The sequence below is a fragment of the Arvicanthis niloticus genome, chromosome 4, assembly GCF_011762505.2.
Source record: "Arvicanthis niloticus isolate mArvNil1 chromosome 4, mArvNil1.pat.X, whole genome shotgun sequence".
NCBI classification, from domain to species: domain Eukaryota; kingdom Metazoa; phylum Chordata; class Mammalia; order Rodentia; family Muridae; genus Arvicanthis; species Arvicanthis niloticus.
In genome coordinates this window covers 55,772,327-55,800,098 of record NC_047661.1, presented here as the reverse complement: position 1 = coordinate 55,800,098, position 27,772 = coordinate 55,772,327, and the positions used below count along the sequence as shown (strand labels likewise).

Sequence of the window (27,772 nt, the reverse complement as noted above, 5' to 3'; positions counted from 1 at the left end):
GTGTTTAAGATAAATATACTTGGCCTTCACTAATAAGCAGCTTCATATAAGAAGGTTTTCCAGTAAGCACATTTTAATCACAACATTCAAGTGAATAATCAGAAGTTAGTTTTGGGTAAGTTCTTTAAATTAAAAATAGATATTCAGAAACATGGAAAGTGTTTATTGAAATATAGAACTGGCACTTTAATTAACTTTGGTGTAGGAATAATTTGATGTCTCTTATTTTAAAATAAAATATTACTTTCATTCTTAAAAATTGTTTACTGTAGAAAGGTCAAATTCTTACAGAACTATCCATTATGTTGTTTATCTCTCAGCTCTCTGGGCCTTCTGGTAAGATATTATTCAAAACCACATGAGGTAAGTAAAGTTTAAAAGTAGTTATTTGTTTGATGTTATAACTTATTAAGTGCCTGGACAACTAATGGTAGAAATGATACAATGCTCACAGATATAAATTTTAATTATGAGAATTATCAGTACCAGTATTATTGTAAGACAAAGACTTTATTATCAGAAAGAACTATGTCATTCCCAATAATATTTATCATCCATTGTTGGCTGAATGATACATAAAGATATATCTAATGAATTCCAACTTGTTTGAAAAACATTAATAACGTTTTAATAACTTACATAGCTGTAAACAGGTTAGGAATATTTTGAGAAATTGAATATATATATATACATATACATTCATAAAAGAGTGTATATATTCATAAAAAGTTTAAATATATATATATATATATATATATATATATATATGTAAGTATATGTATGTATATCAGAGCATGGTATGTAGACAATCATGTATGTGTAAAACTTGTCTCACAAATTGGTTTTTAATTTTGTGCTTCTACAACCTAGTATATTTATTTAATACTTAAAAAGCACCTATGTGACAATTTACATCCTTATTCATGTCTTATCAACACATAATTTTTTACTTAGTGCTTTGTATTAAATTTTGAGACTTTTTTCTTTTTTTAAAAATAATCTGTGTTTACTCAAATAGACTTTTTCTACTTATATTAAAAAAAATCCGAAATACCAAAATAATACTTTATAGGTTACTTTTCACGGCTTTTTGATTATTTTTTATCTTTATACCTACTAATGATTCATAGTAACCCTTACCATATAACTCAAGGAAAGTAATATTTCAGGTCTTCAAGGATAACATCACTATTCTAAAGGCTTCAAGTTTTGTTTCCATTGAAAGGTCACTTCTTAGCAGCCAATTAATAGTTATCATCATAAAGTAGAATTAGCATTACTGAAATTTTTGAGAACTCAACATTACTAATCTATGAAGCATTCATTCAAAACTGTTTCCACTGAAGATATAATCATATAGGTGACTTTCTTGTAATTGCCTTAGTGGACAATTGATAACTGGGGCAGTCTTGTGAAAGGTTATGGATTTCTATTGCTGTTTTCCCTACTCTGTTTAGTCGGAGTGTTTGACAATTTCAGTCATTATTTTTATTTTACTATCTATATTTGACTAACATTTTGTTTCCTTTCCATCTTTATTCCCCTTCCTTTCCTTTGACAAACTGTGAAGTGAGAGTTGGGACTGTTTGCTCTTTGATTCATAGAGTCTAGAAGAGCTACTGTTGGGGTAACCAGACTGCCCACTGACTTACACTGCACTGGGTTGACTGTTCAGTAGCTCTTGGTCTATAAACCTTTTGAAGTAACCTGAACACAAGTTTCCCTTCAGTCAGAGTCACAGCTCTGTCAATAAAAGAAGAGAAAAGAGAGTGGAGAAATCACAAAGCAAGTTAGACAAGTTCTTGTCACTGACCATGTGCTAAGAGTAGAGCTTTGCCATTGGTTTTAGGAACCTTAGGGTATAAATGATGCTAGATTCTGAAGGCCCTTAGTACCAGTAGCATGTGGGCTTCTATTACATAATACATATTCAGTAAAATGCCACTAAATAGAGTCTCGCTGAGGTAGTACCTTATGTAGACTATTGTGTTCGTCTGTCTGTACACACACACACACACACACACACACACACACACACACACACATGTATATATACATATATATCACACATGTATGTATATGTATGCATGTATGTATGTATATGTATATACATACATACATGTGTGTGTGTGTGCACAATAGTCTAATAGATGGAAGCCCTACTGTTAAGCTTACTATGATAAAGTCTGTTTTAAGAACTGATACATTTTAAATTAATACACAGAAGGCAAGATGAATAAGACCATATTGTGGAGTTTTCTACTATTTCTTTCTGGAAGTCAAACTTCAAGAACTATGGATCAAAAAAATGCTGAATTTGCAGTGGATCTTTATAAAGCTATTTCTTCATCCCAAAAGAACATCATATTTTCTCCTCTTGGAACTACTATGCTTCTTGGAATGGTCCAGCTGGGTGCAAAAGGAAAAGCACAACAGCAGATCCTGCGAACTTTAAGGATGAGGGAAACCTCAGCAGGTGAGCATCTTGTGTGTAATTCTATAGATTTAATCACTTTAGTTTTTGGATAGCATGGAAAAGCTCTGCTCATAGAACTTCAAAAAGTAAAAACAAACAGAGACAATACCAAATTATAACCAAAGGAATAACTATAATGTATCCATTTTGTTCACTTATAATTATTTCTTACTAAAATATGTAGAAAAATACTTTATTAAAAATTAAGGCTTAAACAGAAATAAAATTCTCTATGTTTCTGTGTATTTTTCTTTGAATTGTTTGTGTATTTCCATGTACTGATTTTAATAGCATGGAACTGATTCAAGTTATAATTTAACATTGCATTTTATTTATTCTTGTGGAAAGGGCATTAATTAGCAAACCTTTCTTCAGTATTTTTTTTTCTCAACTTCCCTCACAAAAGTAATGCTCTACTTCACCAAGAGACCACAGACTCCTTAACATGTATTTTATAAGCTTATCAGTTTTACAAAATGGGACAAGGGGGGCACTTAAATAATACATAGAAAGTTTGTTAATGTGGGTTTTTAAAATTTTTTTTTTTTTAAATTTGGAATGTGTGGGCAACTGACATCCCATTAGAAACATCTCCTTGGTTATATGGTTCATACTTTCTCTTCCTAGTGGTCTGGGTTTTAAGCCTTTATATCTCTATCACGGAGCATATTCTGAATGTCAGAAGAGACATCTAGATTTATTTGAGAGTTTAGATATCACAATCACAGTTAATTACAGCATATTTTCCTTATCATGTCTTATCTGCATTTAGGAATTTGTTTTCCTGAAAGTATTGGCAAGGCGTAAGTTGTTCCATTTTGAATTAAATGAAGTTCGCACAGAAGGAGTACTGCTAATAAGCTAAATTACTTTTCCCTTGTGAGTAATGTATAATGAAGCTCCTGTAGTCATCTTGATTACTTCCTGGAAGTGCCAACACTCTACTCCCAGACACATTGCATCTCACGGTTCTGCTTTGATAAGTAATATATTGTTTATGAATGTATGCAAAGCCGATTCTACAATAAGCTATCAAAATAGACCTCTGAAATTAAGTTCTCAATGAATACATCTTAGATGGAAACATAAATGACTTAAGAATGGTGAGATATGAATGTAAAAATCACAGTAATAATAGTGAGGTATCACCAAACATGGATTTAGACTATCCAACACCTCTATACATGTGCAAGCCATCCGATTTAATGTCTATAATCACCCTGTAAGATTTCATACACCCCAGCTGGAGAGATGAGAGAAACAAAACAAAGGGAGCTGAATACTTTGGCCAGGGATATTTCCCAAACTGATGAAATGAGTCTTATAAGGGAAGGGGAATTTTGTATTTTCCTTGTAATAGTATACGTGGATGGCAAAACAGTGAGCAGCATCTATCAAGCATTTCTGCCGTGCACTTTCTAAGTGACAGAAAGACAAGAAAAGATAAGTATTAAAGGAAAAACAAAGTTAAAGGGCAAAATAGTGAAAGAGAAGCTGGAACATAAAAAAGAAAAACAAAAGAACTAAAAGGAGACACACAGCCAAGAGGTGAGAAATGATGAGGGTCGAATGATAAGGAGACAGAGTGAAGTCCTCACACAGTCTGCCACGAAAAGAGTAAGGTGATGTCAGCAAAGCACAAAGCAAGGCCGAGACAGCCAGCAGGCAGTGCCTGCAGCCAGGTGGGGACTGGGACAAAGGAGAAGAAAACATAAATCTTGTCTTAATCTAAAATGCTTTTATTATGTTTATCACATTTTCCATCTAATTTTCATTTGTGTGTGTGTGTATTCACATGAGTGTACAAGTGTGTCTGTATTCACATGAGTGTGTGTGTGTGTGTGTGTGTGTGTGTGTGTGTAGAACAGAGGCTGAGGTCAAACATCTTCTTTTGTTCTACCTTATCTTGTGATATTATTTTATTGTTTTATTTTTTTGAGATAGGACATCTCACTAATCCCGGAGTTACGCTATTCCTCTAGAATGTGGCCAGCAAGCTATAGGGATGTTCCCATATTCGTCAGTGCTTAGATTACAAGCGTACATTGCAACTCCATATTTTACATAAATTTTAGGGTCAAAATCAGGTCGTAATGTTTATGCTTCAAACGTTTTATTGAGCCATCTCCTCAGGCCCCATTTTTACTTTTTAAAAACAATATTCTGTTGGAACAGAATATATCTTGATTATGGCATATCTCAGCATATTCTTAGAGTTAATTCTTGAGATGAATTTCACTGACATACCTCAGTGTTGGTCCTCCCATCAGTCCCTCAAATTTATTTTTTATAAAATATTTATTATTTAAAATTATATTTCTTTGTGTGTACTTTGCATGACTGTAGAAGCCTGCATCTACTAGAAGAGGCTAGAAAATCCCTGGAGATGAAGATGCAGATTATTGTGAAGCACCCAATGTTTGCTGGGAAGAGAACCCAAGTCCTAAGGAAGAATAGCAAAGGTCCCTAATCACTGAGCCTTCTTCCTAGTCCCACCTCCACCATCACTGATTTTCAAACTATGCTATCTCTTGAGTCTCCTGTCTTAATTTTTCTCTCCTGCTACCAATGTGTGGTTTTTGCTGTATTATTCCTTGTTAATGCCCGGTTGATTTTATATGTCCTAAAAGATAGATAACAATTGCTAGCATTCTTACATAACTGAGACTTTCAAAGTAGTCAGCAATTATACAATACCCAAACATCAAAGTGCATTCCAAAAACTTACCTTCTTCATTGTGCTGAACATCTGATAATGCCTCTGAAAAAAGGCTATCGATTAGTTAAAGGCTGCACTGGAAATATTTCTATTTACTCAGTGAAGCATGAAAGGAAAATCTAAGGGTCAGTACAGCTCAATATTAGATTGTCTGCCCAGCATGCTTAAGGCATCAGATTTAATTCCCAGCACTACAAATAAATAAAAGAATACTTGGCATGAATTTTGTCCCTAGCTCTGTAATAAAAATTCCTTGTAATGTTGACCAAGCCATGTTATCTTTTAATTTTGTTCACCCCAATAAATCTCATATTCTTTACTATAAAATATGAGGTTTGGATTTAGGGGACTTGTGTGGATCATGTGGCTGAAACAATCTATAATTCTTAGTCTCTCTTCTTCTTCTTCTTCTTCTTCTTCTTCTTCTTCTTCTTCTTCTTCTTCTTCTTCTTCTTCTTCTTCTTCTTCCTCTCTCTCTCTCTCTCTCTCTCTCTCTCTCTCTCTCTCTCTCTCTCTCTGTGCACATGTACATATGTATGTGAGTGCACATGCAAGAATGTAGTGAGTACTTTGAGGGCCAGAAGACTATGCTGTTCTTCAAAAATTGTTAAGTTTTTACATAATTTATTTTTATTATTTAAAACTGTGTGTGTCACTGTGGTATCCCACCCCCTGTATGTGTGTATGTACACTTGAATGCAAGTGCCTGTGGAAGACAGTCGTGTTGGACCACGGCTGGAGTAACAACAGGTGGTGTGAGCCCCTGACATGGGTGCTGAGAACTGAACTCTAGTCCTCTGGGAGAGTAGGATGAGCTCTAAACTGTTGAACATCTCTTCAGTCTCCTACTCACACCCTTTTTTGAGATAATCTATGACTGGCAAGGAATTTGGTACTAAGATGTCCAAGGATCCATCTATTTTTGTCTCCATTGTGCTGAGATTACAATTACGTGTCAGGATGCCTAGCATTTTTCCTTTCTTCTCTCTCTCTCTCTCTCTCTCTCTCTCTCTCTCTCTCTCTCTCTCTCTCTCTCTCTCTACTCTCTCTCTCTCTGTCTCTCTTTCATGTTTGATTTTGGAATCAAATCAGGACCTCACGATTCAGTGGTAAGGAAGTTATAGATCAAGCCACTTCTCCAGTCTATTCTTTGGATCATATGCATACATACCTGATATTTGGGTTTTTGACATCAGGAGAAAAGAACCAATATAGGGACAATTTTGGAGTTTTTAGTTCCTTTGAAAAACACAGAAATATTATAGGAATATTGTTTCATTTTAATTTCAGGCATGGGATATGGGGTAGCTTCAGATTGTCTAAAGCAGCTGACTAAAATTTACCAGCTGCAGATAGTTTTTGTGAATGTGTAGCACTTGGAACTCTCAGGACTTTTCAGAGGGTATAAATGATAGGGCTCTGAGAGGCAAGGCGGTGGTGTGAGTGTTGGTGTGTATACAGGGTTGTTGTTGGTTGTTGGTTGGTTGCTGTTGGTTGTTGTTGGGCACAGTTTGTTACTTAGTTGTGCACAAAGAATAAACAATAAGAAGAAATTAGATATCCTGACAGGAAGAACAAGCATCCCAAGGCACTTGATGCCCCTAATCAGCAGGAATTAGTCTAAGGATAACATTACCCCTTCACCTCTATTTGCTTGTCTCTCCTGCCTCTTCCTGTCCTGGAAGGAAAAGGGTGGAAGAAAGAAGAAACCACAAAGCAGTCAAAGACATAAAACAGTGCTAGAATTTGAAAACCATTTCTAGAGGGCTGGTACAGTCCACCTGATTCACCCTATCATCTGGGTTCCAGGATTCTCATTGCGGATTAGCAGTCATGCATACGTAGTCTCTTTGATCTGTGTTCAATGAAGTCATTAACCTATAAATATAATCAAGTTTATAAGACTAATAATTTTATAGTCTTCTCCAATTGTGTAATACTTGGTAATCATTTTCCATTGATTTAGGTGCTCAGTAATTTATCAAAGGTCAGCTCTTTGTCACAGGTTTTAGACCTTAAGTACATGACATTATTCTATTTGCTTGGACAAATGATGTGCAGCTAATTTTCCTCTTCCTCTGTCTCCCCCACCATTCCTTTAAAGGTGTCCATAAATTATAAATGCCTGAAAACTACTTTAGAGTTTTTTCACTTTGTCTTTGTCATTCTTTTGTACAAGCTTTTGTGCTTTTACTTGGAAAGTCTTCTCTGTAGCCATCCAGCTGACAAAATATGCCATTTAGAGCTCCACATAGCAATGAATAAGAGCACCCAGAATCTTTGTGTAACTAAGCAGAATAGTTTAACTTTCTCTGTCTCTTTGTATAAGAAAACCCAGGGTTGTCAGGGATCATGGAGGTCCTCCAGTCTAATCATATAAAAGGTATCTTTATATTTAAAGTCTTGTGTGTCTTTATTTGTGTTCGAGTGAGTAGAAAATCCAAAGTTTCAAAGATAATGCAATAGTTCTAGCATGTTTTTTTGTATAGATGTGCAGACTGTATGCATTCAAGAACTCCAAACCATGGAGGTGTCAGGGACCAAAGCATAGCTTGCAGCCAGCTGAGCAAGACGCAAAGCATGTGGAGGCAGCTCCCCTGTTTTAGATCCATTAATCACGCAAAGAGTGAATTTTCTAGTTTTATAATTAAAGGATGTGTACATTCTCATGCTTTATCTCCCTTACATACATAAAAAACCTTTCAGTAATACTTGTATTATGGTGTGGTGTGGTATGTGTGTGGGTGTGTTTGTGTGCGCGCATGTGTGTGTGTGTGTGTGTACATTCCTCTTACTGTTTTCACATGGCTATGCTTGTGAGTTCAGAGGTATATGTCAGGTGACTTACTCTATTCCTCTCAACCTTATTGTTTAAGACAGGTTTTTTCTCTGAACCTAGGCCCACCAGTTTGGCTACATTGAATGGACAGCACACCTCAGTCACTGGTCTGTCTGTCCTCTGTGTCTGTTTACCTAGTGCTGGGATTACAGGCATGAAATGCCTTCCCTGGCTTTTATGTGGTGATTGAAATCTATCACCTTTACTTGTCCAGCAGGCACTAGACTGAGTGAGCCATCTTCCCAGCTCTCTCAATAATTCTATTCAATGAGTATCTTTTAATGGTGAATTATGTTTGTTGTGCTTAATGGATATTAATAAAATATTATTAATTTTAAAGTTACAGGCATTTTCAGGTTTTTTTTGTTATATTGTTTTGTTGTCTAAAACTGTAATGAAACCCAGAAATAACCTGTTATCTGAAACTGTTTCTGGCTTGATGGCCTAGTTCTAGGATTAAGTCAGAAGTACAAAAAAATGATTGTAACATTTGTAAATATGGAAGGAACCATCAGAGTAGGCAAGTCCTAGGGGCATGCACAGTACCATGATAAGAACCCCACACCAATAAATAATCAGCTGGTGGTAATGACTTAAATTGACTCTATCGAGTAACTATACATAGTTGGAATAGGTTAAAGGCTTTTATTGTTCCCTCAGATAGCCAAAATATGTAAATTTCTGAATCTGAACAGATAGGCACTTTAATTTTTATATAAATCGAGAGATGATTATAGGGCTTATCTTGTAAACCTGGAAACCTGAACAGATGCAGTTCTTCAGCAAAGAACAATGTTTCCTTGAATCTAAAAGAAAAATAACATTGGAAAACTGTTCATTGGTGTCATACCTCCACCAATACCCTTTAGTGTTTCCTTGCAAAGAAGGGTCTTAAATGGAAATTTCCTGCTATGAAATGATCGAAATGTCATTAGAAAGTGGAGCTTTCATTCAACCAGCATGGATACATAATTTTGTTCCTGAAAAAAATTAAATTTACATGGTCATTTTTGTCTAGTATAAACATTGATTTTTCTGGAAAATCCATATTCTATAGGAGGTAAATGATCAAAATCTTTATGGTGACTTTCCATGGTTAGCCATGTCTTAGCATGAGACATTGGTGACATAAATCAGAACACATGTCAAAGCCAAGGAGCTATTGTTTTTGTGTTGCTTAACCTGTGAATATATGCTATAATTATTTTGTAGGAGAGGAATTTTCTGTGCTGAAGTCACTTTTTTCAGCCATCTCAAAGAAGAAGCAGGAATTTACATTTAATCTTGCCAGTGCCCTCTACCTTCAAGAAGGATTCATTGTGAAGGAAACATATCTCCATAGCAACAAGGAAATTTTTCAGAGTGCTACAAAACTGGTGGATTTTCTGGATGCAAAGACTTCTGCACAGACAATAAGCACCTGGGTAGAAAGCAAAACAGATGGTAAAGTTTCCCATTTTCATAAAACTGTTATTTCCTCTTGGATTCAGAGCTTTTAATATCTTAAAGTAAATACTGGCTGAATGTTTTCCCATTGCACTGTGGATCAAAAAGATGGAATCTTCCATTTCACCTCAGTGTCATTTAAATTAACACTAGACTATACAACCCAGAAAAACTCTGAATTGCTCTGAAAAGTTTATTGATTCCTGTACTAGTTTCCAGACACCCTTCTTTTCTTAATGCGAGAATTTCAACAATAATTTTTGTTCAAGCATTGATATTTTTTCAGGTATGGAAACAGGAGGCTTATCTTTGTCCAGGAACATATTAGATATGTCAATTCCAAATGTCACTTTCCCAAGTATACTGTAAATATTTTAGCTGATTATGTTAATGTTTAAAAATAATGCTAACAGTCTTATCATAAGTGTAGTGACCTAACTGTTAAACCCAAAGTGGCAAAAATTACAAAGTCATCAAACAAAGGGTAAGGTCAGTTTAGACTTGAGATCAAAGTGATGAACATTGTAACTGTAGATTCTCTTTGAAATTAGGACACCATTAAAATATTTTGGTTATTAGAAACTTTAATAACAATATGTATAACATAATAAGGATATATAGGACATTCATAGATTTTTAATTATGATTATGCTGAAGAAATTTATGATTGTATTAGTTGCTACTTTAATCTTCATGGGCAGGCGCAAACAGAGGTATCCATTGAGATAGTGATGTGGTAGTGAGCAGAATTTATAGAGATGTAAAAAGGGATATAATAGCATTATGGACAAAGAATTGCTTACTGCACAGGAAAAAAAGGGGTTTTTTTTGAGGCTCAAAATCAGACAAAGCACTGGACACTAGCTGCAGCTATTAAGAGTAGTAAGTTTGGCTGTATCACTGACCTAAATCTGGTTGTTTTCATGGGCAACCTATATGTTTGGTCTGAATAATATAGATTAATATGCAAAAAGACACATTATAATTCTCTTATTGTTTGAACAACACTTTATGGATATGATCTCACCAGACAGATTATTATGACCTCTGTTCACTTTTTCCTAGAATACTCTCATTTTCAGTTTCCTGGTGTTTCTGTTTACACCATTTCTTAGTCAAGTATTTAGCATTATTTTTTTCTGCCCTTACTGTTGCCAAATCTACAATACACTGGTGAAAATAGCTCTGTGCAAGACATTTTTGCTTTAGTCAATTTTAGCAAGTTCCATTGAATTTCTACCTTTCTTACTTTTTCTCTCTACATTGTTCTCCATCCTCTTTATAGGAAAAATTACAAATATGTTTTCAGAAGAAGAATTTGGCCCCTTGACTCGTCTGGTCCTTGTAAATGCCATTTATTTTAAGGGGGATTGGAAACAGAAATTCAGAAAAGAAGACACAGAGATGACAGATTTTAGTAAGAAAGACGGCCTAACAGTCAAGGTTCCAATGATGAAGGCGCTGTTGAGAGCAAAATATGGTAATGTGAGAAACTATATATTTTAAATAATGGTCTCGATAGCTGACAAATAAATTTAGTGAATTTCCTTTGTTTTAGGTTTTTTTTCTGAGTCATCCATGACATGTCAAGTTTTGGAATTGCCTTACAAGGCTGATGACTTTAGTTTAGTCATCATTCTTCCCACAGAAGATGTGAACATAGAAGAAGTGGAAAAACAAGTTACTGCTCATCACATCCGGAGATGGTTCTCTGAACTGCATGAAGAAGAAGTAGAAGTCAGCCTCCCTCGGTGGGTCATGTTCTGTGTTACTGACCTGTGAATTGCAAACAGAATCCTCTGGTCAGTTTTAGGTAATTAGTACTCCACTGAAATTACAAAGAATTTTAATCGTATGAAGCAATGGTTATACAGAATAATATGTTTCTGAGAGATAAAAAAAAAACCCAAAACCTTTAGAGTTAATGGGGTACCAAAATAGCACAGTTGATATTATAACCTGTGTTAGAATGTCTTCATATATTTTAATATAACAGTTTATTAATAGAGAATATCATAGTCATACACTATATTTTGAACATAGCCTCTGCTCACTATTTCTCTTCATTGCTTCCAGATCTAACCCCTTCTCTCTAATATCCTTGAATACATTCTCTTCTTGTAATTTCTTTTAACTTCTCCCAGATCTGATCTCTACCTCTATGAACCAAACATGAATTCAAAGTTCTGAAGTACATTTTCCCCAAATTAAGTTTTTTGTCCAAAAAAATATGTTTTATATATGAACAGGAAAGAACATTATATAGGCTCAGTAAATAGTTTTGTGTTGACTGATGACTTTGCTTCAGCCATCTCTGGCCCTTCTCTGAAGAATTTCGATGTGTAGCCCATGATCATTTTGAAGTCACTTTGTAGCCCAGGCTAGCACTAAATTCATGATCCCCCTGCTTCTGTTGTGCTGGTACTGCAGGTTTATAATACTATGTTAAAATATATTATCCAGTGCTGTGTTTCTTTTATATTCAAATGAGTTCATAGTGATTTGTAAACTAGGAAGTTGGAACAATTTAATCAATGTCATCAAATTTCCAGAGCTACCGTGAAAAAGAACCAAAGAACAAGCTAGTTGATATAAACAGCAGAAATTCTCTCTCATAATTTTGGATTAAAACTATAAACTCAAGATGTTATAAGAGCAACACAGACCTGAACAGTGTGCCTGGCCTCTGCCCTTGCCTCTTTTTACATACTGGTATAGTCCAGCAATCCTTGGATTTAGCAGAATATGTCAGTCCTGAACAACAGCAGCTATTCTACATCCTGTATTGTTGGAAAATTAAGTGCCTCTTTTGTAACATAGTTTAATCAATGTCAGACAACCAGGAGACTGTTTATATATTAGAGACAACAGGTAGGAAGGAACATAAGACTGGTCAGATTATACCTCTTGCTTGTAGAACTTTCTCTTTCATACTTTGAAATAGAATGTGTTTAGAATCAAAGCCTGTAAGCTTGACAGTAAATGAAATGTACTAGCCTGAGAGTTAGCTTTTGTTGTCTATAAAGTACCAAAAGACTAATCTTAAATATTGTCTTACACTTGAATTCTAGGAAGAGTTCATAATATTTTGTCTACACATAATATGAAAACTTGTGCCTATATTAGAAACCAAATTTTATTAAGCTGGAGAGTGTAACATATGCCTAAAACAAGCCAGATTCCTGTATATAAAAAGCATCATGAAAATGTGTTTATGCTAAGAATATAGATAAAAGTGAGCACCTCATACATGTAAATACAGGAATATGTTAGTAAATCTTACCTACAAAAACTTTATTTTATATAGGATTACATATATGTGCATGTATTGTGTCTGTGTGATATGTCTGGGCCTATAAATGTAAATATGTGTAGAGCTTAGAAGACAAGGTCAGGTGTCACTTCTCTCTTTGCATCTTGCTATTTGAATATGTGTATTTCAAGGTAGCTATTTTGTTATCCTATGTCTGTCTCTAATTTTTCCATAGGAATGCTGGGATTATAAACACACCCGATTGCATGGTAACCTTTATATATGTCCTGTGAATCCAAACCTGTGTTCTCATGCTGGTGAAGCAAGCTCTTTATTCCATGAAACATCTCCCAGTCTTTGAATTTACATTTCAATACTAATGCTGTGTTTTTATAGATTTGGTTTGGTTACTTTCATCGTTAAATAATCCAGGGTTAGCTAATGTCTATTTTATACACAATCGGACTTCAGATAATAGGACAAGAACACAGAGGAAGACATGAAGAGGTTTTAATTTTTCTCCATTTAATGAGAACACTCAGTATATAGGAGAAGGAACTAATGAGACAAATTCACAGTAGTGACTGAAAATCATGACTGGGCCCATCTGGGCACAGAAATTCAGATTTTCTTTTATTTTCTGTAGCTTTTACCTGTGAGAAACCTATTTCAACTTAATGTTTACATTTGAGAGAAAATTCCATGTGTAAAGCAAATGAACAATGTTTTATTTGCTAAATATTTAATTTTGTGGTTTTTATTTTATATTTATCTAACCAGCATTTTGTTGCATACTTTTAGCTATTTTTTTTTTGATAATTTTAATTTAGATGAAGGTAGATGGGAGATGAAACAGGACACTGATGACTAATGACTCACACTGTATATATTGATCAAGATTATGGTTTAGAATTATATTTTGATTAGAAGACAGAAAGAGTCAGCACATTAGCTTTGACCCAAACAGACCTGAGTTTAAATCATAGCTCTTGTACTTATCTTGACCTTGAGCTTGGAAATCAATTTTCTTACAATTCCTTTCTTGTATTTCACTGACTTCCTAGGAATTTTGTAAACATTAAAAACTGTGCTCTATATTAAGTACCTAACCACGGAAGTGCCACTTCATCCCCCTTATTCACGGCTGCAATAATAATGGATAATTAGGTATTGGCCTTAGATTATGCTCTTATCAAATGGCTGAATGCATTTCTATTGCTGTAGGTTTCATTGGACTATTCTATGAGCAGGGCTATTATTTAAATGACTTTCTAGTGATAATTACACATTGCTAGACATTGTAATAAGTCTTCAGTATTCTTGTCATTATCCTGAAATTGCTGGGCTATTAATCTAAAAATAGTAGCGATATTAGAACATATAGTTTCCACCTTTACTGCTATTCAGGGAATACTTTTAAAACAATCATACTTAATTTTTTCCCCAGGAAGAAATTACTAAGAAGTTAAAAATAGTAGCATAAATGAGCTATTTCCACTAGCAATAGATTTTTGTCTTCATGTTCCCCCCAATCCCAGTTGTTTAGGACTTGCAACATCTAGCATATTCCAAAATACATACTATTTTTTTAAGAAAATAAATTTAGCCTACTCCCACAGGTAATTCATTACTTTGAAGAATTACAGTGAATAAATTAAATCAATACTCATCAATTAAATTTGTGATTGAATTAGACTGATTTATCATCAAATTTGTAGCCACTGACTTTACTTGGGCGTTAGATCCAGAGTCCTTTAGCAGCTGTGTACATATCTTGAGACAAGTGTTTGTCAGGGTATAGAGACAGCTTTTGAGGTAGGAGTTCTGGGGAATGTCACTGATGTATAAAACATATATATTTCCCCATTTTAGGATGCCACATGCATCCTTTTAAAAACATATTTTATTTTACAGTTATTTAATGTATTGTCTATGTAACCAGCATTTTGTTGCTTACTCTTTTACTTTTATCTATTTGTTTGATAATTTTAGTTTAGATGAAGGTAGATGGGAGATGAAACAGGACGGTGATGACTAATGACTCACACTGTATATATTGATCAAAATCATGGTTTAGAATTATATTTTGATTAGAAGACAGAAAGAGTCAGCACATTAGCTTTGATCCAAATGGACCTGAATTTAAATCATAGCTCTTGTAATTATCTTGACATTGAGATTAGAAATCAACTTTGTAACAATTTCCTGTTCCCTGTTTTAAGAAATCTCATAATATATTTTAAAAATTAAAATAATTCTCAAAGAGCATGAAAAAGGTCAGAGAAGGTCTTGAGAAAAGACAGAGAGAGGAAGAGAAAGATGAGAGATGGTACAAGAATTGGTTTTGAACTCTCCATGGTTGTCAACCCTACTTCCTTCCATCTTAGGACCATTAATTGGGTTATTTTTGCTTATTTCTTTTGGTCCCTGGGTCTTAAATAGGCTAACTAACTTTGTGAAACAACAGATAATTTGATAGCAAAATCTATTCAGATACATTATCATAAGTTAGCTATGGAGGACCATGAGACTCAAGATGATGTTGTTACTCTATCCAGGGTGTTCCTAACTCGCATCTTCACCCAACCTAAAAGAGGGGACTTCTGCCCCTAGACCAAGCAGCGAGGGGCCACCCAGAACCCCTCTGAAAGCGATCTGAATTCTTGCTTAGGCTGCGAGGCTAAGCACTGCAAGGGAATATAAATAAAAGGTAAAAATATGTTTCTGGGTTCCCTGAGGGACAAACCTGACTGCATAGGGGTTGATGTCAAAAGTATTCCCTCTCCAGGAAAAAGACATTGGGATGGGTATGGCCCTCATGCTTCACTGGACAACGACAGGAGGACCGGAGCCCTTACAAGGTCCCCTTTAATTACTGGAGGTCAGGCCTCTATCCCCACCTTTGCAAGATTAGAATTGACACAGCCCTTCTATACTTGGAGAAGGGAGGAAATGTCAGGGTTATACACTGCTTATACACTGAAGGTCTAAAATCAGCCATAAGCCTAAAATCAGCAATAGGCCTGACATACATGCCTGCTAACACAAAGTCTTGGGTCTCTGTGTAAAAACACTGAAGCAGATGGCTATAAGCTATTGTAAACCAGCAGCTTTTGTGGAAATTTACCAACCTGAGTAGTCATAGACCTTGTAAATAGGCAGCCTTGGCAGATAGTACCAACTTAGATAAGGACAAGTGAATCATAGGCAGAGTCATAGTGACCTGTTCCCTGAACCTTCACCCAGCTGATACCCTGTTCTGAAAGATATCTGGACTCCCCCTGAACACCTATGCTTTTGTGTCATCCCTTTCCCCACATCCTGTATTTTTGTGTTTATAACCCCTGTGTTAAAAAGTAAAAATTATGATTTGATAATAATAATAATAATAATAAAAGAATAAATGAGGCAAAACTGCAAAAAAATTTCTCTAAACATCTATGAAAAAAATATACTAGTTCTTCTCCCCTTTCTATTTAAATGAGACCTGGAGTAGACCCAATTTAAACTTATCCCTGACTAGCTTAAAAATAAATGAGACTCAGGCTATGAGTATCTTATTTGGCTTTGACAATTACTAAGGGCGGGGCTGGAGGTGACCCTTAATTTACTCTAACTGCTGGCCTGGCTTACCTTCCCAGTGGTGTACCCCAGATACTTGCTGTTTCTCCTGGCCATATGCTCATGGTCCATGTTCCCATCTTCCCTTTTCTTCCACTTTCTCCCTGGTGTTTCTTCTTTCCTTTCTCTTCTCCACCCTCAACCAGGTAACTCAAAACCCACCTGCCTCTAATCCCTCCAGTAACTGGCTATAGGCAATTTTATTTAACCAATAGTTTTAAATCAAGGAACATGGTTTGCATAACAAAAGCTGGTAAATGGGTACAGAATTTAGTATTACAATACATGGAGAATCTGTGCATGCAGTTATTTTAGAATCATGGGAGATCTATACCCAAGAGAATCTATGAAAATTTCTGCTTAGTTCTTTTTTCATAAACGAGGAGTCTTAACTTATGGCCTGGTATTAAAAGCACTGTTAAGCTCTCTCCCCTGACCTGATAAATCTTATCCATTTTACCTGGTTCCCTTCCATCATTTTATGCACTTAATATTTCCACTTTAAGACATTAGAAGAGAATCACAGCAAATGAGAGAATAGGATGGATCCTGAGCTATAAATGCCTCTCTTGCAACAAGCTTCCTCTGGGATTGTTGACTGCTGAGTCTTGCTCACAGTGTTGCACTATCTGCCATGACACATCTTTTTTTTAGAACATCTTGAGTACAGAAAATTGGAGAAGAAAAGTTCTTATTTCCTATAAAGATGTTAAACAAGGAAATTTAGATAGAACTGTTTTGTCGGGTAATCGTTATTTTAAAATTATCCCATTTATCATCCCCATCAACAATATATTTAGGAAATGAGTTATTAGCAATGTGGAACCAACTAATGAAACTGGATAAAAATGACATGAGATACAAGAAAATGAAACAGGGCTAGTCAAAGTATACATATAAATATAAGCTTTGCCAAATCACCCATGTCATAATTTTTTTTCTAGAAAATGTGCATAATGTTTTAATAATTTTTCTACATTTTTTTCTGAAACAGATTTAAAATAGAACAAAAAATAAACTTCAAAGAAGCATTATATTCTTTAAATGTAACTGAGATATTTAGTGGTGGCTGTGACCTTTCTGGAATAACAGGTATGCTACTGATGAGTAATTTTTATATTGTCATGTTGACTTGTTTTCTTGGAATTATATTAGCAGATTGATCTTAACATAAACGAGCTCTCAGTCCTAGTATGGATACACATAGTGAATAAATGTCATACTGAAGCTGAAAGCTCTTACTATTATGTACTGTATCTACTGGGTAAGAAGTTTTCTCAAAGAAAATCAGAAAGCATTTCATAAACTTTCTCTCCCTATTATAATAAAACTATGGAAGTAGAAGCATTTTATGGCCGTTTATTCCACCCTATTTGTATTTCCTTACTAATAATGGAAATGACAACATGGCATCTGTCATTTAAGCAGGACAAACAAAACCCATATGGACAACTAGTTTTAGAGGTAATTGGTAGTATTAAAGCATACAAAGCTACATGTAGAGGTCTTCAGGATGGTAAATAGAAGTGGATTCTTCATACCAACATACATCTAAGGACTAGTGCCTTTTTGAGTTTCTTACCTCCACAGGTATGCCAGATATATTAATTTAATTATTCTGCCTTTGATACAAATCAATAGTTGAAAAATAAATAACTTAATTTAAAAAAATAAATAGTGGCATACAGACCACATACACTTTTGAATTTTAGATCTCCTTTGCTCTATTCAGGGCATAGTGGTATAAGCCTACCAGCCTATTTTCTATTACCATATAACATACAATAGAAAGTCTTTGAAGAAGTATTCATCGGTTTCCTCACTCACCAATCCTTTAGGGGCAGGGAACTGAGAATGGAATGGAGTGAAGATCTCTGAGTGAAAGAAGTATAGTATTTGCATAGATGCCATACAAACTCTTTATCCCCTTCAGGAATGACAGAGTTACTTGATTCCAGAGACAACTGGATCTTTTTCTTGCCAATCACTATAGTAGCAACAGTAATAGTCAACATTAAACACTTAAATAAAATGCTATTTTGGGGTGCCCTGAACCATAGCCACCTCCTCAACCAATAATAACCAAGTACTTCTTTTCCTTAAACTTTTCCTTTCCGTGGCCTTAGGACTCTTGCTCAATATACCTTACACATTTAAACACTCACTGTTCAAACTCCAGCAATGTGTAGCTTCTATAAACCTTTTCCAAGGTAATTTGTGAAAACACTTCCAAAATGTTTCATAAAATAATTTGTGCAAAAGAGTAACCCCAGTGTCTAAAATTTTCTGTTATTTTTCCCCTCCTAAGGTAGCTATTTACATTATTTTAATCATTTGGTTCTGCCTCATTGATTGAAATAGATCAGCCAGTTTCAACACTAAAGCTGGGATTATCAGCATAAGCAATTTTGTGCTGTATTTACTACTTTCAGGGCAGTGACCAAATGCTTATATAAACAAACAAGAGAGAAACAAGAGAGATTTATTTTAGCTCTTTGATCAAAGGATTCAGTCTATGGTGGTTTGGTTATTTGGATTAGGGCCAGACCAATGGCTATGGGGACACATGGTAGAGGAGCTCATTTCATCACATTGCAGAGAAGAAAAAGAAAAAGGAAGAAGGGAGGAGTAGGGATAGGATGCCCTAAAGCCACAATGTCCGACATCTTCCTGCATCATCTATTTCCTACCAACACACTAGCCTTTTGAAATGATACTTATACAAGTCACAACACTTGCTATGCTTGATTATTTTTGTACAATAAAATTTTTCCAAAACATAATGTAAACCACTCTAAGCATTTATAGGAAGTAGATATTTTATTCTGACAGAATTCAATAATTTTGAATATAATATTTTATACCTTTGAAACTTTGGGATTCAAATTTGACTTCTTACTATATTTTTTTTTTCTACACCATGTTCAGTACTGCCTTAATTTTTAGGAATCTCAACTTTCTAATCTAAGTGACAAAATATGTCTTAATGACCTTTGGAAAATAGCAAACTTTATGTAGGCCACTTATTCTTCTAGCACATAGAGAAATTAGTAATTAAGACTCCTTACTGCTTTTACATAAGTCTTGAGTATGGTTTCCAGCACCCACACCAGGGGATTCACAAACAAACAAACAAAACAAAACAAAAACTAGAACAACAGCAGCAACAACAGCAGCAACAACAACAAAAGAGCCTGCAACTCTAGCATCAGATGATCTGACACCCTCTTCTGGCCTCTTTACATCAACACCTGCACTCATATTTACACACACACACACACACACACACACAACAATAAATACTTCAATGTATAGAACAACTAAAAGCATTGTAGACTCTTTAACAATTTTTACTTTTTTATGCAAGTTTAAAGGAAATGATTTTGACAAAGATAGAGAAAGCAATGAGGCTATAGAACTCATGTTCATTGTTCTAGGCCAGTGTATTTTGGGTGTTATTCTTTTCCTAACTGCCAAGCCTTATAGACAGGGCCTACATGTATAAGACCAAGTAGCTCAGCCTAATGACACAGGAGCCGTTTGGAATAGTTCCATTGCTAATCTGGGTGAAAAATTTCACCCCTCTCTAACCTGTACAAGCTATTAGGTCATTAACTTTCTGCTTTATTTGTGAATCCTGTCTTACTTCAGGGACCTATTAGAGAAGTTGCTTAGGTGACTCACCCAGTGGCTACCCGGTATTTTGAAAATTCATACTGAAACTGTGGCTTCTCCCTTTCTCCATGTTACAGCTTTTTGCTGCTGAGTACACTCATGTCCACTAAGTGACTTGAGTGGTGGCTGTAGTAAACCACCTATGAACCTATGACAGTTTCTAAGGCATGCATGTAACAACTGCAGAGAATCTAGATACATCTGGTCCTGCAAAGCTGACTGGTTATGATATACAGCTCATGACTTTACTTTTCAAGATTAACTTTATAGACCACTCTTCCAGAAGCAATTCATGTCAGTTCTGCCAGCGGGCAAGAGAGGACCCCTCAGCACTCAGGCATAACTGAGCAAATACTACAAGACACTGTCTTATAATAAAATATTTATTGGGGTTTTAAAATGCACAGCTCTGAAATGCTTTCTCTGAAAGATGACACAAAGGCTTTTTAGACTTTTATGACCTAACTAATCTTGGAAGAAAGTAAATTTCATTTTAATATTAGATCAGAACTGAATATATAGTTTAAAAGGCAAGTTGACTTTGAGGTTGTTCTTTTATTATTTCTCTAGATTATGGTAAAATGGTAGGTAAACCCCGTATCCATTCAAATCTTATAGTGATTTGAGGGTTACAGCTTTTATGTCTGGGCAAACTTTTCTTATTTGTATATCTATTTCATGAATTTTATAGTTAAGCCTAGGCATCTATATCTCAGAAAACTGATTAAATTGGAGAGAGTTAATTTGTTCAATGACTGTTCCTGTATATTTGAACATCTAGTTGTTTGTGGACCTAATAGCAAAGGCTTTGGTTTTAACTGTCAAAGAATCCTTCATGTTTCCATCAGATTCCTCGGAAGTATATGTCTCCAGGGTCATGCAGAAAGTTTTCTTCGAGATAAATGAAGATGGAAGCGAAGCTGCAGCATCCACAGGTAAAACAGATGAGCTCTTGTGAAACAAGGAGGAAGGGTGGGAAGCAGCATGGAGACTGGGATGTTCTGCACCTTCTGGTCTCTCCTTTTCTCATTTCTGTATAGACAATGGAAAAAGATGGTGCATGCGTGTTTGTATATTCATCTCTTCCTTTAAACACAATGCAAAAGGAAAAGATTTGATTGGCAACTGAGCTTCAGCTATTGCTATTTTCTCATCTGCAGATTGGAAACACTCCTAAATAATACATAAGCTCTTGGGAGCAAATGTCAGGACTCAGCTATGGAATCTTCCTTGTTAAGAATGCTCAGTATCACTGTCATCTTTAATATTATTCTTAATTAAATTGACTTAGTGATCACCTTTTTAATTTCATTGTTGTTATTATCTCAGTGGTAGTTCAGATACTTAGCTGTGTATTAGAGTTACCTGGGTATTTTTTTTTTTTTTTGTAAAGAAATGTATGCCCAGACAGAGCTTTAAAATAATCGAATCTGTGTTTCTGTAGGGGAGATCCAAGCTCTAAGATTTTCTTAAGTTTTCCTAAGTGATGTCAATAAACGTCCAAGCAGAGCAAACACTGAATTGTGACTCACACCCTGCCCTCAATACTGCATGTGCAGTGAGTAGACAGGAGGCAAGAGCTTTGCATAGAAACTTATTAAAAATGCAGAATTCCAGTCTCATTCCAGACCTGCTCTGTAAGACCCTAGCTCTCTGAACTCACTAGGTGGCTTGTGAGTACATTCAAGGTTAAGAATAACCTCTCTCCAGCACTTCAGTAAATAAATAGTATTTTGAATAGCATGTTTGCTGTGTGTAGATGATGCTTGCAAAGCCAACTGATGGAAAGCTTTGAAATCAACAAGAAATAATAATAATAATAATAATAATAATAATAATAATAATAATAATAATAAAAGAATTAGTTGTTCTTTCATAAGTCTGTTTTAACTTTCCCATAAGACTTGGATGTTAAATATTGCTTTAAATGTTCATCATTTAAAGGGTATTACTGAAAAATACTACCAATTATATATACTTCCTGATTTTCTTATTAATTCATAGTGCTGCATAGTACCATGAATTTGACATTTAGGTGGGACACACTGGGTTATCTTTACCCTTCTGTCATTTCTTGAAGGAAGTTGCATTACTATGCTCAAGAAACACAGATTGCAGGGCATAGACTCTATCAATCCTTAGATAAACCAGAACTATGTATTCAGATGAGGTTAATGGCTCATGTGCACAAAATTTCATCTGATTTTACAAGATACTGAATAAATTCTCATCAGTTACTGAACAATTCTCTAATTACATTATTGAAGGAAAAGCCCCAGAGATGTAAAGAAGCTTGCCTGGGGTCATGCTGTTAATTGACTGAGTTTGAACTGATATCAGGTTCCCTTGTTTTAAGCTCAAAGCTATTTGGCTATTGCACACTGTCTTTCATTTTACAATGAAATTCTCTGTCTCATTAGGAGATGGTAATAGGAGTCGGCAGATATTCTGATGAGTCATGCCCCAGAATAGTCTGAGAATCGGACTTTGAAGAATGTGCTCTGGGGTTGTTCAAGAGCAAGGGGGAACACAAAATATTCACCAAAAATCAGAATGGAAGTAAAATTGACTTTACTTTTCTGATTTATCTCAGTAGTTCAGATGTGAACTTATAATTCCACACTGGTAATTTGTGTAGAATTGTCATGATTATTCTGTATAGAAGAGTATTGTTCATTTTGTTTTAGTAAGATTATATTTCGTTTTCCTTTCTCCATTTTGACTACACATATTGATTTTAATTTTCTTTGGGTCTGAACAAATTTTACAGGACCATTGAGACTAAGATTCATTTTACTGTGAGACTAGAAATGCACTACAGAGACCAGGAGCAAGAGCATCACATTTGAACGGCTCAGAAATTGCCATTCTCAGGTCTTGCTCTGATCCACTGAGTCAGAACTAAGTTGAAGAGAAACTGAGATGGGTGTAAAAATGTTTAATCTAGAAAACACTGACCACTGAAATTTCCCACATTATTGACGAACTCTGTATAGGCTGAAATATTTTGGCTTATAATAATAATTAATTGTAAGATTAATTGTAAGAAAGCAATTATCTGCTCCTAGTTTTATAATAAAAATTTCATGTATATTGAAACCTCTAGGCTCACAGAGTAATTCTGGCGATGTAGGTACAAAATACATATTTTTAAACTCAGATGAGATTCTCACAGCCTGAAGTACAGCAATGAAGTGCAAACATGTCTGGAAAGGAATTAAAAAGTGAAGCATTTTAAGAACAGATCATGTAATGTAAAGAGTGGACAGAAAATTACTATTGAGAATATGACATTTTTCATTGCTTTACTAAATTGAATCTACTATTTGGTGTTCCTCCTCATTGAATGTAAATGTGAAATCAGAATGAATTCATGAGTGGTTGAATATTTAACCCATGCAGGGTGGTTTAAAATTAATTACAATTTTTTGTGTCTTTAAGATACATCATATTAAATTGCTTTTGTCTATAAAATTATAATATATTTCCTTTATGGATCTCTTTTGTGTAAACATCTTAATGGCTGCTATCTTTTTTTCCCCATAGGCATAAACGTCCCTGAGATCATGAGTTTGACTCAGACTCAATTTCTAGCAAATCATCCATTTCTGTTTATTATGAAGCACATCCAAACAGGTAACTCATTTTGAAATTTCTTCTCAAGTAGTGCTTAAATTAAGCTGTCAGTTGTTATATACGTATATGAAATCATATTTTCTTTCAATAGGTATTTGGTAAATGCTTTTTGTACATCAGTTATGCTATAGTAAGATATGATGTGAGTCTGAAATAAGGTAGTGGGAATATGGCTTCTGGCACAGCTGTTCCATGTATTAAGCCAATACCACCCTCAGCCATTAGAGATTTGATTAATAAGGATGTAGAACTTCAGAGACAAAAAGTATAGCTTGCCTAGCACCATACAGTTAAAAATAGGCAGATGGAAAAGTGAGCTTAGCTTGCCGTGGTGCCACAATGGAGATGGATATTGGGAATTGTGGAGTTGTGAGAAGAATGACTCATGGAGCTTCTGAGAGAGACTGGAGTGAAACATCACTTCCCCTCCCCAAACAAGATTCGAAGAGGTATAAAATAGGATACAGAAGTTGTGGCAGAATGTATGGGCATTTGACACAATGTCAGAATATACAAATACAGGTTGTCATGATAGATTGTCAATACTTGCTCCTATGAAACAATCTGCTAGAGTGAGAAAGCCCTGGGGAAGTCATCTTTAGGTTTTCCTTAGGACTACAACAACAGTGTCTTAGGGAGCAGGGAGTACTTCATTCATCCAGATAGCCCTACACATTGACACTGAGGTCATGGGATCAGACCTCCCATAGTTCATATTTTAGCTCAATAAACAAGTCAATTCATGTTGCTCAGCTATCCTTAGTCACACTTAACCATTTCACGATTTAAAATATGAATATTTAAAAAACACATAAGGGTTAAAACATCTGGCCTAGTACTAAGTGAAATTTATTACAAATAAATCAAAAAACATAAATAGTAATAAATGGAGGAGAAATAATTGAAAAGATTCTGTAAACTGGGTTGAAGAAAAAGAGGTGTAGTTAATCTGAGAATGTGAATGTGTTACATTAACTAGAGGTTTTGAATATGGTACACTATCATTAGTGTAGGGATACACTAGTCTTTTTTTTTTAACTCTCTAATGCTAATGCCAGAGGGCCTTTTCAAAAATATTTAGTGTTAGAGTTTTGGAACAAATATAAAATTATTGAAAATGTATTAAAATAATTTCAGTTCCAGTAGTGAAAGTTTCAAGATTAAAATATATTTGGAGTATGGTGTTTGATATGTACATGTTAAACCATGAATAAATCATCATTTTTATAATTAGTGTATAGAATTATTGAGTATGGAAAACAGAAAAAATGAGTGAGTATACATTGGACATAAGCATATAAGTAAATGACATCTAGGATCATTATGTTTGATTTAATTTTTTAAAATTGGTTTGTTCTAAGGCCATGTAATTTCATCCTGTATTGCAGCAGTGAAATTTTCAAACCTAAAATAATACATCTACTCATTCATTTGTGATAATGTGTAGCGATTAGACTCTTAGCGACAATTTCTATGATCATTATTGTAATGAAGCTTTCTGAAGTATGGTTATTCCTTTAAAATACTGCTTAATACAAATGCCCTTCCTCATTTGCAAAGAGGTCTTAATTGTGATATAAAACTTAGAACAGGGCTGAAGGGATTATTTCGGACAATAAGCAGTTAGTGTTTTTGTAGAGGAACTGGGTTCAATTCCAAGAAATAAGCACACTCTTTTTCTGGCATAAACACACACACACGCAAAAAAAGAAAAAAAAAACAACCACATACACACATACGGTACACAAACATACATGTAGGCAAACACTAATGGGCATAATGGAAAGTACTTTAAAAAGTCTTTAAAAATTACAAAGGGCTATTATCTCAGAGCAGTATACTTCTTGTGATCTGTTTGTTTTCTCTTCCGTAAATGAACTCCACATAGCAGTGAGATGTTGACTTGGCAGATCAAAAAGTGCCTTTAAGTACAGAAAGTATATTTAGTTGACATTTTTGAAGGATGGAGACAGATTACTTAGGGTTTGTCTAACCAATATTTACCTTGACTTAAATTTTTATTTTTATCAAATACTCCTCTTGCAAAAACTCTGTATGTCATTTGGACTTTCATTCTAAGGGGTTTGTACATTGTAGTACATTTATTTGCAGCTCTTAAAGTTATAAGAGATAAGCAACACAGTTGTTTTCCTTAACTGAGGGAGTATACCAGCTCTATAGATAGATTTCCAGATGAAAATTATTAAAGACAGTACATGAAGTGTGCCATATTTGAGGAAGTAGTGGATCACAGCTTTCAACCCCACAGTAGTCCCCACAAAACAACAATTCTGGAATTGAACTAAGGAGGAATCAGCTTGAATAGTATTAATGACTAAATCTTGGAATCTAGCCATATGGTAATGTTGTGGATTTTAGTAGTAGGAGTTACAGATTGCTTCCATGTGAGGGAGAGTTGGAGAGAACACCTAAGTGTAGTGGACACATATATAGGAAGAAGAGAAAACATAAACAGTATTGAGTCTTGTTCCCCTTCATCTGTTGCTCTTAGTGACATTTTGCTAACGCTTGGAACTCAGTAGTGACCAGAGTGGTGGGTTATGTAAAGACTCCACTCGAAGTACAGTTTTCTGTGATGAAACAGGGAGATGGAAAATACTGGGACCAAGAGTGTTTGTGAAGTGTTGGACAGGGCAGTGTTCAAACAATAAATGACGTTTTTACCTACAAAAGTGACTTGAGTCACTTCAAGTTTCTGAGAAGTATTTTATGCTACAGCACCATGAAAACTGAAATCACTGATGCTTCCTAGCAGGGCTAAATGCATTAGCCATCCTGGGAAAGGTACATCGTCATCTACCAGAAAACTGGGTGTTTATTTTCTTTCTTTCCTTGACATAAATTTGGGATTTTGAAGAAAAATAAAAGGGAAAACATCAGTTAAAGATTGTACCTCTATCCATGTTACTGGGTCTCTTAAGACCACATCTGTATCCCTCTTTTGAGATTATATTACAATTTTCATATTTCTTCTTTCCCTTTCCTCTCTCTAATCCCTCCTATATATCCAGCCTGCCCATACAACCCTATCCACTCTGTTTAAATTCATGTGCCTGTCACTTGATTGAATGGCAAGGAGTTAACTAAGAATATGACTTTTCTGTTGTTATTTCAAATATATCTAACTGTTTTAACTAGCTTAACTTAAACAGAATTTATTCTGCCACTTTCAAAATTAACCTTCATTACACGTGCAATTGAGAGGTTCATGGAAGCCTCTGTCATTGACCCTCAGCCACTTCCCTCTTCCAGGTGAAATGCAAGGTGAATAGTTTTGATGAATCATTGATGCATTTGGTGTATCCTGGTTTGTCCTCCTGTGTTTTGTTCCACATCACTGCCAAACACAGAATGCCTGGAACCAGGTGTTTGCATTTGTTTTCAGTGCTATATCATTTTGGTGAGCACTTGGAAGTACTAGCAATATGAAAATATTGTCTTTAGAAGTGAAGTACGCTTTTCCTCAGCACTAAAGGAAGTCTGGGAAACTGCACTTTTAACTCTGAGGCTTATAGTCGGTGCATAAAAATGATGACTGCCAATTCTTCAGACTTGATGCTGTGCTGTGCTCATCACCATTTTATTATGCTGTGATTGCCTGGCTGGGCTCTATGTTTAGAAAAGCTCTCATGAAAAACAAGACTGAGGCAATTTCCATGACAAACTGTTGTAGGGTTTTACTCACATCTCAAACTACAAAAATGATTAATCATGGTCAAAGTGTTTTAAGCAAAGAAGAGGGTCTAGATATCAGACTTTACCTATAGAGAAGAATGAGTAAAGAATTGTTAAGTTGTGAAGAAAATAATTCTTAGCTTTTCTTCCAGAAATTTCTAAAGTATTTCTTCTTTTTTTTTTCTAGAATCAATTTTGTTTATGGGAAAGGTGACAGATCCTGAGATCCAAACAAAGAAAGGAAGAGATTTAGATTCACTCTGAATAAATTGATGGTCTTCGAACACAAGAAATCTTTTGGAAAATGATTGATGGGTGAAACACCATCATTCTGAAAAATTTCTAACATATCTGTTAAAATTGTGCCTATAAAATAAAAAAAGACAGATATAAATGCTTTTCTTTTTGGCT

At 35.0% G+C, this 27,772-nt stretch overlaps 1 protein-coding gene across 2 annotated transcripts; it reads left to right on the top strand.

Moving 5' to 3' along the window:
* The first annotated feature begins 32 nt into the window (after nt 1–32).
* Nucleotides 33–27,767, top strand: Serpini2 (serpin family I member 2). Of its 2 annotated transcripts, XM_076932533.1 has the most exons (10): nt 54–115; nt 321–363; nt 2,225–2,476; nt 9,247–9,477; nt 10,766–10,960; nt 11,039–11,231; nt 17,349–17,446; nt 20,878–20,964; nt 23,576–23,665; nt 27,549–27,767. In XM_076932533.1, the coding sequence occupies exons 3-10, from the start codon at nt 2,233–2,235 to the stop codon at nt 27,623–27,625; spliced, it is 1,215 nt and encodes a 404-aa protein (XP_076788648.1). In that variant the 5' UTR covers nt 54–115; nt 321–363; nt 2,225–2,232; the 3' UTR covers nt 27,626–27,767. The 2 variants fall into 2 exon arrangements, with proteins under 2 accessions (XP_034357276.1, XP_076788648.1); XM_034501385.2 differs by lacking the exon at nt 321–363 and having other exon boundaries at nt 33–115.
* Nucleotides 27,768–27,772: the final 5 nt, after the last annotated feature.

Excerpts from the sequence above, each read along its gene's own strand:
- Serpini2 (XM_034501385.2), top strand. The coding sequence starts at position 2,233 with ATGAATAAGACCATATTGTGGAGTTTTCTACTATTTCTTTCTGGAAGT. Across the intron at positions 9,478-10,765 it reads GGTAGAAAGCAAAACAGATG|GAAAAATTACAAATATGTTT; the intron begins GTAAAGTTTCCC and ends TCCTCTTTATAG. Across the intron at positions 11,232-17,348 it reads GTAGAAGTCAGCCTCCCTCG|ATTTAAAATAGAACAAAAAA; the intron begins GTGGGTCATGTT and ends TTTCTGAAACAG.